This window comes from Thunnus albacares, chromosome 19 (genome assembly GCF_914725855.1).
Source record: "Thunnus albacares chromosome 19, fThuAlb1.1, whole genome shotgun sequence".
Classification (NCBI taxonomy): domain Eukaryota; kingdom Metazoa; phylum Chordata; class Actinopteri; order Scombriformes; family Scombridae; genus Thunnus; species Thunnus albacares.
In genome coordinates this window covers 20,017,808-20,032,131 of record NC_058124.1, presented here as the reverse complement: position 1 = coordinate 20,032,131, position 14,324 = coordinate 20,017,808, and the positions used below count along the sequence as shown (strand labels likewise).

General features: G+C 39.8%; 1 protein-coding gene and 1 long non-coding RNA gene across 3 annotated transcripts; one reads left to right on the top strand and one right to left on the bottom strand.

Annotated features, from left to right (window-relative positions):
- Nucleotides 1–122: 122 nt before the first annotated feature.
- On the bottom strand, nt 123–4,163 carry LOC122970386. 2 transcript variants are annotated; one of them, XR_006399191.1, is made up of 4 exons: nt 4,073–4,163; nt 3,037–3,086; nt 843–1,002; nt 123–718 (listed from the first exon to the last, which is right to left on the bottom strand). It is a non-coding gene; the product is annotated as an uncharacterized LOC122970386 (long non-coding RNA). The 2 variants fall into 2 exon arrangements; XR_006399190.1 differs by having other exon boundaries at nt 123–1,002.
- A 42-nt stretch (nt 4,164–4,205) lies between these two features.
- On the top strand, nt 4,206–12,361 carry LOC122970384. Its single transcript, XM_044336505.1, has 2 exons — nt 4,206–4,570; nt 9,065–12,361. Exon 2 carries the CDS (start codon nt 9,069–9,071, stop codon nt 10,863–10,865), a length of 1,797 nt encoding a protein of 598 aa, XP_044192440.1. The 5' UTR covers nt 4,206–4,570; nt 9,065–9,068; the 3' UTR covers nt 10,866–12,361.
- Nucleotides 12,362–14,324: the final 1,963 nt, after the last annotated feature.

Below are 14,324 nucleotides of genomic sequence, written 5' to 3'. Positions count from 1 at the left end.
AGGGTTGAAATTAATGATTATTTTCAATTTTCAATTATCAATCAACCTATCAATTATTTTCTTAATAACTGATTAGTTGTTTGGTCTGTAAAATGTCAGAAAATGGTGAAAAATGTTGATCACTGTTTCCCAAAGCCCAAGTTGCAACCTCAACCTTCTTTTGTCCTAACCAACAGTCCACAACCCAATTATAACAGGGTTACTCTCACAGAGGACTAAAGAAACCAAATAATACTCACATTTAAGAAGCTGGAACCAGAGAATTTTGGCATTTCTTCTCTAAAAAATAGCTCAAAAAGGTTAATCGATTATCAAAATAGTTGGGGATTCATTTCTGACGAAATTAATTGTAGTCATGACTTTTTTTTTTGACTTTGTTATGAAGTTATCTCACCTGGAAGCAGGAGAAATCTTTCAAGGAAATGTTATGGGATATTTCTATAGCAGTACTACAATCTACAACCTTGAAAATGATAATGGACTTTGAACCAACATTCTACAAAAAAAACAAACATTATGAGCTTCACCAAACTGTCATGTACTGCAGGGCTGAGATAAAGCATTACAAGGTGTTTCTGTTACTCTGAGCGTGTGTGTGTGTGTTTGCCAATTTGCAATCAAGCTGAGGTCACTGGTGAGCCAGACAGAGATGTGGACTGATGTCAAAGGTCTTATGAAGGCGCTTGGCCACAGCGGCCTCTGCTGGGAGGTAAGGGGACTGCATGCAGGGCTGAGGATCAATGGTTCAGATGTGGAGGAACACAGCTGTGATATTTATTCAAGAACGGGCCGATGATCACAAATTAGTTTAATCCTGTATATGTGCTCATGCTTGTGCTTACCTTAATATCATGAATAACACTCAGCCAACTGTTGTGGTAGATTATAATTGACATGGATGGTTCCCAACTGCTAACTGGGAAAGGGTGTAGGAGGCATCTGTCCTGCCTTTGCACAGCTGCTGGAGAATGATGATGACAATGTTTGGCTTTTTAAATTGAACTGGAAAAGAAAAGATGTTTGCAAGTCTTGATTAAATCAGAAGTCAGTCAGGAATGTAGCTCATCAAATTATACCTGCAGTGTTTTAAATTTGGGAATCAAGTCTGCTCTCTTGGACTGTCTTATCATAGAGAGCGATATCAAATTAGTATCTGACATTAATTAGTGGTTCTGAAGTAACAAACTGAGAGCTGAGAAGGCTGAGAAGAGAAGCTGAGAGCAACAGGAGAGATCTCAGTGTGTCGTAAGAAAAAAAATACAAGAAAATCAAAACAAACAGTGACATCTATTTAAAACTCTTACTGTTTGAAGGCATTTTATGACAATATTGAAGCACTTTTCAATAAATTAAAGTCAACCACAGGCAGACAAAACACATAAAACTCCTGTTAAAAACAGCACTCTCGTGACAACAAATGCCATTGTCTCAGAGCAGAGCATACAGCCTGCACATACAGTAAGTGATGTTTTCCCATGGACTGCTCTCAAAGACCTCACTAAAGCTATTTTCAGTCAGTTTAAAAGTTGCCAAGCTCTGATATAAATCAAGTAATTGCTAACAGTCCCATGATGTAATTTTAGCTGTAAGCTCCAAGAAACAGAGATCGGCCCTTTAAGTGGGATGAAATGATACCATTTAATTCATCTCTATTGAGAGGCCTAATGCTTTCCTAAGTCAAGAGTGTGTGACTCTGTTTCATGTTTAAAGAAGTGCATTTTACGGGGTAATTGAAAGGCTTTTATGTCACAAAGTGTTTGGGTCCAAAGCTAGCAGTGAAGGATTAAGCCTGGCTCCGACAGAGCATTATAAAAATGGGCATTTCGCAGAGAAGACATGAAAGCGTTTCTTGGATTTTAAACGATAACTTAAATCTTGGAGCCAAATTTTTCCACAACAACCTATAGATAGACGGGGCTTATGTGTCATCGGTACAGTTAGGGCAGATTGTGTTACTGTATTCTGGCACAAAAAAAAATATTTGTGTGTAAGAGTGACAGTTAAATCAAGATACCAGCATGAAACAGCTTTTGGTATGTCATCTTGTTGAAGTTCCACATTAAATGGGATTAGAGAGGAAGTTATGGCTTGGGGCATATCTTAATCTGGAACGAAACGAGCAAAAAAGTTTTGAAATGTGCTTTTCTGTGTTTCAAATCAAATTTTGTTACTCTCAAGACACGCTGATTGTGTCTTTGTGTCCTGTCCCCAGAGGAATTTCCTATCAAGTTATTCAAGTATGGAAAAAAAAAAAAGTATAACCCTTGAATAAATGGTGGAACAATTCCCATGAGACCAGAGCAGGGTTGTGAACCACCAAACCAACATCACCCTCCATCACTGCCATGTCATGACATCATCTTGTTTCCTCTCCACTGGTGTCCCTGTGGTCTGGTCTCTTAATTCTCTGGCTTGAACACTGATGCTCTCAAAAAGGGCTGGGCGACTTAGTCCAACGTTGAGAGACAAGAAAATAATAGCGCTCAGCTTAAGTGAAGTCCTGTTGCTCTCCGTCTCCCCTGCAGTGTGTCAATGTGAATATTCTCCCTCGGAAGAGCGCCGTGATACAACCTGACATTACCAGCTCGGATTGCCCCCAAATTAGATAGAGTTAGTTTGCTTTGGCTGCGCTCACGGCTCCACAAAAACCTGGACACTGTCTAACCTCCAGAAATGTCCCTAATGACAGACACATGGTACTGAAATGTGACCCCAGGCCAGAGATAATCACTGTCATTTAGTGTGAGAGCAAATCAGTGTGGCTCATTAACACCAAAACCAGTACAGACCTACATCAGAGGTAAGGGATCAGTCTGATGAAGATGCATATGATGACAAGCATTTACCCAACATGTGTTCAAATACTTCTGGATATATCTGGTTTTATTGCCTCCACCTTGGGCATACAACAGTTAAATCAGTGCTACACAGTACATAATTTTTGATCATTTTACGTCATGCCATTGGTTCTATTGGTTATGCAAACACTGTACTCACCAAACGTTTTCCAGCTTAATGCAAATACAATGTACTCACCATGTTAATAGCTGTAATCTCGGAACACAGTAGTCTCGCTAAAAAGAAGTCTGATGGGACAAGAAACAAAAGTAGTCAGATGATCATGCAGGTTTTCAACAAACAGATTAGCCAAACAGACATTCTGGTTCAAGTAGCCGTAGTTTTTTGTGTGATGAGGGATTAATGCAGACTTTTTGAGTCTGCTTGCTTTTGGTTTACCTCCAAAAAAATGGTTTAGATCATCTGGTTTTAACTGTTGGATTGTTTACTGTTTGTCATATTTTATTGCCATATCAGACATATTTTGTAGCAATGTGACCATGTTCCAGATCTCAGCAGCACTACTTTTAACTTGTAAAATTTAAGATTACTGCCATAAACAATGGCCAAAAGCTATGAAAATAAAATCCAAGTTGTTATCAGCCAGAATTATGCTGTAATAAACCTTTTTCACGGTTTATATTTTAAATTGTCATGGCAGGAAAAGTCCAGGTGGAACTAACAACCTAATAAAATAACGTCTCTGTTCAGCTGCAATTAATATTATTAATTACACCTATGCTTTTCCTTACATGTCAAAAGTGAAAAAGGTTTAATCCACCCAAGAATGACTAGGCCATGTAGCCAACACTTTGGTCTCATAAAAAAAGCTCTCCTTTAATACCGAAAAGCATTTTGTGCAGAAGACAATTAAAACCATTTTGGGAGGAAAAAAAAATACTCCTCTTACATGACATTAATCATCTTATTAACATAGGGCTGAGTAATCCAGGGCTATGGCAACAGGGAGAGGGAGAGAAGGAGAAAGGGCCAAAGGAGAGTGGAGACAGATGAGACAGAGAATGTGACCCGAGTTCGACTGCTGAGAATAATAAAGCTAATTGTAACACTTAACCCCGCTGTGAAAATGAAATGGGAGACTCGAGTGAATGAAGCCTGCACGCCACAAAAGCTACAAGGGCAATTTCTAGCATTTACATCACTGCAAACCCTGTATTATCAGCGTCACTATGTTGCTACTATCGTTTTATATTAAACAGTACTCCTACTTCACCTTCCATAGCTGTATCCACCTGGCATTTAACGGTATTACTTCAAACATTTCGTCTCCCACTGACTTTTCCTCTGCTGTAACTATGTTCCACAGTCGCACCTACGCTTTTAGATCCGTTTGAGCTCCCGTACTTGACGGAACGTGTGTTTTCAGGAAGTAGCAACAGTCTGACCACAACAAAAGGCGAATATAGCGCAGGTTCCCTACAAAATTCATTTTTTTTTACAGTCATTTTTTTTCACACTTGCTCCGTACAGCCTGCTGTAACGTTGGATACTTTATCAGTGCGGACAAAGTTCGGTTAAAGTTTTCTACCGGGGCAGTTTTGCACTTTTTAAAGCAGTTTGCTAACGTTTTTAGCAGGCTATTAAGTTAGCCTGAACAGCTAGTATTACTGTAACTTCAGATGGATCGAGTTTCGTGTCAGGACTGAGCCTCAGGCGACTTTGAATGTGCCGTCAGACCACTGTGAAAGTGGAATAGTGTCCTTATAGAGAGGTGGGTGAATAAGCTTCTTGCTTATTGTCTATAACAGGTTAATGAAGAAATTGTATTATAAAAAAGACATGTTTGGCTTCCATTCACGTTTTCATTTTCATGCCAAGCAAGTGAAAGTATAGTAGTGTCAAGGTAAATGTATTTCTACAGCAGCTTTCAACAAATGTTTAAAGGTGCTATATGTAAGAATAGCCTGGTCCCATGCTGTTTTGTAATACCACTTAGTGCCTCAGGACATAGTGAGTCACTGTAGGGTCCAGTCTGCCCTCAGTCTAATATGAGAGTATGAAAAAGTAGCACTGCCCGAGCAAGTAATAGCAATGGCGGAGATTTTGAGGCAGGACAAAAGCTGTTGTAATCTAGGACCTTTATTATGTCACTTTATTAAGTGACCAAAGTAACCATTTAGATTCTCCATATGTGGTCAGTTTATCCAAATAACACCTGTTTGGAAATTTGCTCTGACGTTTTGCTGGCCGGGTGAGACCAGCAGGTCATCTCTGCTGCTAGCAGCAGATCGGCTGGTCAACGTCTGTCGTCATACTGGGGAGAACATGATCTAATGAACTGATCTGTGCAGTTCTTTGATAATTTACTAAATGTCTTTGTAGTATTTTAATATCTTGACGATGCCATAGCGCAGATTCACTGTAAACAGTAGGCTTCTTCATCCTCATGTCAGATTGAGGGCAGACTGGATGCTTTAGGGACTCACTATCGCCTTTTGAGGTATAAAGTGGCATAGGCGTCTGAGCAATGGAGCAAATGCATCCACGTTATTCAATTACGGGGAGCAAAGTTCTGGTTTTGCTACCCCACTTTTTGCCTTTTTTATTAATAAACTTATCATCATACAGTCACTGTGATCAGGTGATTATATTTAAGCAGCCTATATCAATGATAATTTTTCTATTTTCAGCAACTGATAAGTAAAAAAAACTGACATTTTCGGACCACTCTTTGAGTTGGTTCAGTCCAACTTGTCATGTGAGAGAGACAGACAGACAGACAGAGCAGAGCGTTTCCCCACGGCGTTAAAGTGTCAAAATTAACAAAGGTTGCGGTGGAGTAAGTAACTTGTTTAGACTTCTGCTAAATACTCTGCTTCAGTTTCAGTTTTAGTCAGACTTTGGATGGGATTTTTTTTTAAAAATGATGACGCATCACTTCGTGTAATGACCCCTCATCCGGCTGCTTTGCGCTGTGCTTTCATTATTATGATTTTTCTGTTATTTTCTCATACTGGGTAAATGAGAGCTGCAACTTTATTCTAAGGGGAAGTAAGGTCTAGTCCTCTAAACTAAAATGGCTTTTACGAGCAAAAATCACCTTCTGAATAATGCATTAAAATAGTTCTTGATTTGAGATAACGTAGGTTAAAATAATCTGCTTTTGAAGTTATGATTATTCATTCCTGTATAACACTTCAACTGCTTAGCTACCACTAGAACCTTTGTGTGGGATTGGAATTAGATGACTATTAGTTGTAAGACTATTTCATTTATATAAATTGTTTGTCCTTGTTTAACTTTGAAGATGACCTAGTAGTCAGGTGCCCATATGAACACTGAAAAAGATTGAAAGGTCCCCTTCAGATGCGCTTTCACAATAAGTGAAAGTGATGGGGGGGCCAAAATCCACAGCAAGGTTTCCCATACATTCATTTATTCATGGTCCTGGCCCGCCACAATATCAACATTGACCGCCACATATTGATTTTCTATTTGTTTGTTTACTATTTAAAATGGGCGAAATCTTATTTTATAGTAGAATTGTGTACAGTGCATCGATTTGCTCAGCCCCCTTGCCCCTCTCTCTCTCTCTCTCTCTGTCTCTCTCTCTCTCTCTCTCTCTCTCTCTGTCTCACTCTCTCCCTCTTTCTCACAAACACATTGACAACGGACCCATTTGTGAATAGGCCCCCCTGTTGTGTTATCAATACTTAGTCGTACAACTGACACTACAGTTATAAACTAAAGTGTCTGCTCTGTGAGTCCACAGCAGCAGCAGAGTTGCAGCACAGAGTAACGGAGTGAGACGTCTGTCCTCCCTCCTGTTCTCTGCCGTAACTGTTAGCAAGCAGCTGCTCTCATGTCTTCCCGGGTCTCAGTGCTTGTTTTCAGCAGAAACTCTCCTGCTCTTTGCCTGCTCTTGGTGAGTCTCTATCCGGATGGCAGGCGGGTCGCTCCAGTTCTCTTTTAAGCAGCAGTCGTCCTCTAGCTCATCCTCACATCCGTGTGCGCTGTAGAACGGTGCCGGCGCAACCACACACACTCTCTCTCTTTCTCTCTCTCTCTCTCTCTTTGATGCTTAAGCCCACCAGGGGGTCAACTTGCAATACACTGGCGGAAACCCTGCAAGTAATCTCTAATAAGTTCGTCTATATTCTTAACACAACACTGTCAAAATACAGCTGGGTTGACAAGGTCAGCTGTACATGGCTGTGTGCCATTTGCAGTGGAGTGCCTTATATACTGTATTATTGAATAATTAATTAAAGAAATGATGGCAGAATTATTATGGCAAGAAACAACTATTTCAATATTCATTTTGGCACCTGACTATTGTTTTAAGACAGAATTGAAAAATTGTGAACCCGTCCTTTAACGTGAGACAGAAAAGGGCATTAATATACTAAACACATGGCTAAATAAAAAGACAAATAGAATAACCTAAAATAAAGAGACAATAATAACCTATAATGCAATAAACATGAATAAACAGAACAATAACTTAAAGTGCAGTGAGACATGAATAAATTCACAAATTAAACTTACAGTAGTAAAAATACATGCATGAATCTGGGCAAGTTTGTTCCAGATATTTGGGCACAAAAACTGATCTCTGCTTCCAAAAGTTTAGTTTTGATCCTGGGGACGATAAACAGACCCGTCCAAGAACTTGACACATCTTGACAGTTCATAAGAATAGCGGCAGATCACAAATGTATTTTGGTCCTAAATCATTTAGTGCTTTATAAACCAACAGTGGCATTTTAATATCACTTTTTTGACACACAGGAAACACATGTAGTACACACGCTGCACTGTATAGAAATGTAATTGTCACTTTTGAAATAATTTGATACAGTCGTTTACTTACCAAGTCAAAGATGCATGTATTGATGAAATGATGCATGTAACCAATGTCAGAGTCCAGCACTTTTTATGTTCATCACAGGGGAGCAAAATGCATGTACCTTTTGGTTACACCATCTTGAGTGTGTCATTTAGCCAATTCCATACTCCACACTTATTTTAAGCAGGTTTTGAGTATGTAGTGTGCTCATACTAAGGGACAAAATTAAGTATGTTTATAATGTACAGTATTGTCCCACAATGTAATGCACAAAGGAAATGGAGGAGCTTTTCTTCACAGCTGGAAAAAATGAAAAAAATTGTGGATAATGGTAAACAGACTGACTCATGAACTGCTCCAAAGAAATTAAAAGACTAAATCTTTGGAAACATATTTTGCTGTTACTTTTTCAATGTTTAATTGGCGAAAAACAATGTATAACAATAATAATAACTTTATTTATATAAAGTTTCTCATTTTTCAAAAACAAGTTACAAAGTGCTTTACAAAGGCATAAAAACAACAGAAAGTACCAGATAAATAATTGATAAAAGTAGAATTGATATAGTAATAATAACAAGTGAGGTATGAATTATTAAAACACAGAATGAAAACAAAAGAATAATCAATTCAGTAGAAAGCAATTCTGTGTGTTTTTTCAATTCTAAAACTTAGAGCTAACCAGTGTAGAGATGCTAAAATAGGCGTTAGGTGGACTCTTGTCGTGAAAGTGTGGATGACGAGTTTACAGATTCTTTGCAGAACAAAAAAAAATTAGGCTAATTTTCAAGATATTATGAAGTTGCAGAAAGCACTATTGAATAACTGACTTCACCTGTTGGTCAAAGTTAAGTTTGTTGTCAAAGATAACACCTGGATTTCTGCACTGTGTTTTGATGCAACACGACAGAGAACCTGTGGGGGTAGAAGTGCTCGCTGGAGGGATCTGGACCTATGATAATAGCTTCTGATTTATCTGAGTTTAACTGAAGAAAGTTTTGAGAGAGCCTGTTTTTAACATCTGTAAGACAGGAGGTATTTTGACCAGTCGTGTTGTGTTTATGTATCATTGTTGTTGATTCATGACAGTTAGTGTGCAGTACATATTGTATGCAATTTGTATCGTCAATGACTGTCAATCAATTTCTTAAGATAGGTGTCTTAATTAAATATATTTTGCCATTGCCAAAAAGGTGTTCATGTTTAAACCTAGGTGTATCTATCCTTAAAGAATGAATTGAGCCACCACATGTAGAAATATTACTGTACATAACTACATTTTCCGGTTCTTAAGGCCATATTGGCATCAATGTGATTAAAAAACACCCCAAATTCTAGTTATTCATTTTTAATCACACCGAAGGTTTCAGCTTATACAAACATAATATCTTCCTAATCTGTATTTTACCCATACAGGACGATGCCACGCTTGCAGTCCGGTGTATGGAAGCATTTCACCCCGGCCATCAAAGATGGGCGGGAAACCTTCATGTGCAACTACTGTTCAAAGACATACACAAAGAATGCTACCAAGATGCAAATGCATTTGGACAAATGCAAGGAGTACTCTGTGGTTTCACAGCAGTCACCGGGCCCAGATGGAAGCTCCTCTGCCTCCATTCCTGTTCCCTCCTTCTCGTTTTTACCATCTGCCAATCCTGGGGGACAGTTCCTCATTGATTCAGTGGATCAACGCAGTCAGGCGTATGCTGACGAGTGCCTGGCAAGAGCTGTGTATGCCACCTCCTCACCTCTCACTCTCACAGACAATATTTATTGGAAACGATTTTTTAGCGTGCTCCGGCCCGCTTACTGTCCGCCCACCAGAGAGGCTCTGTCCTCTCATCTCTTGGACTGTGAGTATGACAGAGTACAAAGCCAGGTTCATGAGGCTATAGGGAAAGCAGACTGTGTCACCATCATCTGCAGTGGATGGTCCAACTTTAAAGAGACTGGAACTATCATTTACATTGTTGCAACTCCTACACCACTGTTTTACAAATGCACAAAAAAGACAAAGGAGCAGACACATGCAAGCAAGTTTATTGCTGCGGAACTAAAAAAAGTCATAAACGAAGTGGGACCGCAAAAGGTCTTTGCTATTGTCACTGATGATGCCCCGGAAATGATGGCAGCTTGGGCTGAAGTAGAAGAGACCTTCCCACACATATCAGCTATTGGTTGCACAGCATATGGCACCCAGCAGCTCTTTGATGAAATTGTGGCACAACCATCAATAAAAGCACTGTGCAAGAGAGCTGAGCAGGTGGTGAGGTATGTTACAGAGCAAAAACTATTAACAGAGACCTTTAGGTGCTGGCAGAATACAAAGACAAGAAACCACGCTGCCAATGGGACAGCACTGGTACTGCCTACTGGCTCTGACTGGACAGGTGTGGTTAATATGTTCAACAGCCTCCTGGAGGGTCAGAACTGTCTCCAAGAGATGGCCGTCTCATCCACATTGGATGTTGAGGCATCCATCAGGGCGGCATTACAGGATGCAGCATTTTGGAAAGGGTTAAGTAGCAGTCGAAACCTGCTCTACTTGATTGGGAATTATATTGATTACATGAAAAGAGACGATGCTATACTCTCAGGTGTTGTTGACATGTTCAGTCAGTTAAGATACCACATCGGAGCCTCCCTGTCTGGGTCTGTGTTGCACAGTACTGAACAGAAAGCTGTCATGGCATCATTAGACAGGTGTCAGGAGTTTTGCATCAAGCCCATCCACGCAGCGGCATACATGCTGGATCCAAAGCATGTTGGACAGCAGACGCTCTCCGGGGAGCAGATAAACAGTGCTTTCTATGTCATCTCCAACCTGTCACACCATCTAAATCTTGACGAGGGTAAAGTACTTGGCAGCTTTGCCAGGTACTCAGCTAAGCAGGGCCTATGGAAGGGGGCAGGGATATGGAGCTCATGCCAGCATGTGTCCGCATCCACCTGGTGGAAAGGGCTGTGTTCCTCTGAGCCGCTGTCCCCTGTGGCCTCCACCATACTCCAGATCCCACCAACAACAGGAACGTGCGAGCACCTACAGTCACGCTTCTGCAATACAAAGGTGCAAGGTTCTCTCTCAGCCGACAGGGTGCAAAAACTGGTAGCAATGCAGACGAATCTCAAGCTTTTAGAGCCAAGCGATTGTGAGTATGTTCCTCTGGAGAGTGAGGAAGACAGAAAAGTTTCATTTCAATCTGAGACTCAGTAGCAAGACATGAGATAGCCTGAAGCTGTGTAGAGCAGACAACCTACATTGTGATTCTCATTTCTTGAGAAGGGAAATTGAAAGAAGCTGACTTGCAAGTAAACAGAATGCTGACAGTTTATTAGATTAAATGTACATTTCCAGTGAAATATCAAGGGTTAGTTTGAAATTTCTCAGCTTTAATTGCAGTACTTACATTTCTCTCTTTACTCTAAAGCCTGTTTAAAAAGGAAATGCATAAAAAATGGTTGAATAATATAGCTGAGAGTGGCAATTCAGGGATTCAAACCTTTTTGCACTCAGCAGAAGAAAGCAGCTCAGTTGGCCAAAATTAAAACTACAAGCAGCAACAAGCGGGTTTCATGCTTCACAAAGGTGAGCAAAGTCACCTCAGCTAGTTTAATTTTGTTTAAAAGAGTAAGACCAATCACACGCTTGTTTCATTATCACAAAGCCTGCAGCATTTGTAAATCAGTGTGTATGTTCAGGAGATAGTGCGGGATGTCTCCAGTGAGCTTAATCAGGGTTGTTCAAAGGCATCTTGAGTTATGAGCAAATATGTGATAGGTCATGCCCACTCGCACCAATCAAAATGGCACTTTTTGGCAATTTTGGTTAATCCGTGCCCCTAGAACATGCACACCAAAATTGGTGAAATTCTGTTCGCTGGGTTTCGAGGTACATGTTTTCAGCCCAACCCTACGGGCTGGGCTCAAAATGCTTTGGTAGACCTTTTACCACACATGTTCCGAAGATGCCTGCCAAGATTTATGATGATTGGACAAATGGTCAATGAGTTAGGGCCAATTTCCTGCTAAGCCCCGCCCTTTACAAAATGTTTTTGGATTGATGGTGGCCATGTTTTTCAATCGATCTCGCTCATTCATAATAGAAATGTGTATCTCTGTCCTGCAGTGCTGTATACACAATTTGGTGTTGATACAGTCAAAATCCAAAAAGTTCAATTTATGTTACTGTTTTTTAGTTCATGCAAATTAGCAAAAAATCCATTATGGTGGACATTTATGGTCCAAGAGGCTTTTTTTGTAGAGCACAATGAGCTGGACTTGTGTGTGAAATTTCAAGTCATTTGGACTTAAAGAGTGAGGGGCGTGGCCTTTCCAAAATTTCATTTTGGGCCTTAATTACAGTACCACCATTTGGTTGATTGCATTCATGTTTCTTGGGAAGCACTTGCACATCATTTTCAGTTATTGGGCCAAGTGTCATGGTTTTAGCTCATTCCAGCTGACAGCAATTAAAGCCACTGTGGCAGACAACAAATAATAATAAACTACCCTTTTGGGGTTTGACCCTAATGATGCCTTCATATGTTTTAATCATGTATAATGCATACTCTTGTTGTAGATGTTGTATTACAAATAGTATATATCAGCTTTATAATCACACCATGAAATATTAATAGACTAACAAGAGGTCTAATCTTCTTTGTTAGAAGTTTTAAATGATGTAAATAAAATTGTATTTATTGACTATAACACTTTTGTCTGTTCTAAATTTCTACATGTGTTTCAAGTAAATATTTCATTTGATTTTCTACAGAATTAAGATAATGCAGGATGACCACTGCTCCACCCGTCTGAATCTTTACTAAGGTGCTCGAAGCATCAATGAGTCCAAACTATCTATGCAGTGTTTCACTCTATAGAGAATTAAGGTACAAAATAATTCCCACACTTAATATTTTTTGTTATTTTAGTTCCATCAGTCCTGGGATTTTAAACACAACCCAACTGTAAGCTGTTAATGTAAATACGTTAAAATTCAAATAAAGGGGGTAAACCCCCAGATTTATCACTTTACAACAAAAGTTTAATGAATCATAAAATATATCCTTGGCTTGTAAGAAAGTTAAAAACCACAGCATCACAAATAACTGCTATGGAAATGCACTGAAGAGAACTGTGCGTTTTCTCACTCCCATGTCTCCCACACACTCATTCACTGCTCTCTCCCTCCTCTCTTGTCAGCCTGCTGTGTTCTTCTGGTGGTTTGGCACAGCGCGGCCTCGGGGTTCTGAGGGGAGATCTGGGCCTTGTAAATACTACCATTATTAATCTTAATAGGAATGAGCCAGGACGGCTCTGGAGGTGTCTCCGCCTCGAAGGCAGCAGACCTGCTGTAAATCTCAGAGACGCTGTTCTCCTCTGCATCACTCAGTAAATCTATCACTACCTACATCTTCCCTCCCTCTCTCTCTGCTTACCATTGTCAGTTCTACATAGCGATTTTGTAAGCAGTGACAACAGATTTGTGGGCAATAATTACAGTGATGGTATATATCATTTTCCAGATAAAGAGGGCTGTTTTCATGACGTATGCTGTTTGTGACAGATGGCAGTGCGTTGGTTGGTTTTAAAGTTGCCCTTTGTGTGATTTAGTCATACCAGGCAGAATGCTCGAAATTACTGTTTTTCACCCAGGTCTTGGTTTCATTTGTGTTTTAACATTTGAAGCAGGCCTAGATTATCCGTGTGAAGGTCCTATGTGTTATCAGCTAGTAAGGTGTTTCTGCTACTCAGTAACGATGTCTTACAATAGAATGCAGTACAAAACAACTCAGCTTATTCAGTATAGTACAACTTCGTAAATTACGTCCTTAAACAGCAGAAGAACTCAGCACTAAGACCATTTATTCCTGTGACCATAACGACAAAAATACAGTTTTGTTTATTTTTTTAAAAAGGCTCAATGATTTCCAAAAACTGCTGCTCACTGTAGTTTTTAGCAAATTTTACTCTTAACAGGAGTAAATAGTATATTTGTTGGGGATTATCCACTGCAGATTTACACATTTAGATTGCTTATGAGCATACATGGCAGGGCAGAGTTTGTTGGAGCAACTCAGACTGGCCTACTGTGCCTGTGTTCAATGTAATGATGGAAAATGTCAGCAAGTGCAACGGTGCGATACAGTGATGTGTGTTTAATAGTTTTGGGGCATGAAAGTACCAAAAAATATGCACACTGTTGATCACTTTTTCAGTCCTCATACCTTTATCTCACTGTCAGAGTTTTTGATCCAATGTACCTGTCCATACTAAGGCTTTCTGGTGTGCAAGAACTTTGTAGTAATAGTTTTTGGACAACAATGGAGGTCTCTGGAACAGGGGAATAAACTGTGTCAGGCCTTGGCTATATAGGCAGTACTTGCTTGTAGGATTCAATCGTTGTTGGTCTTTTCAAGCAATTTGGTAAGAAAAACAAAAATATAGAATATCACCAGCCGTATCCAGTGCAGTATTTTTCATAACTGAGCATTTCTAATATTGTTGTGGCCTGCGAGGCAGTCAAAAAACTAGCAGCAATTCCTATTACTTTTTCAGCATCTGGTGATTTTGAGATAAAACACGCCAGATGTCTTTCACTGAGCACAGATTTCCTCTCAGGTTATTTTTTGTTGACAACAAGCAGGTGTGGAGCTTTGACTTTAAAAGTGTG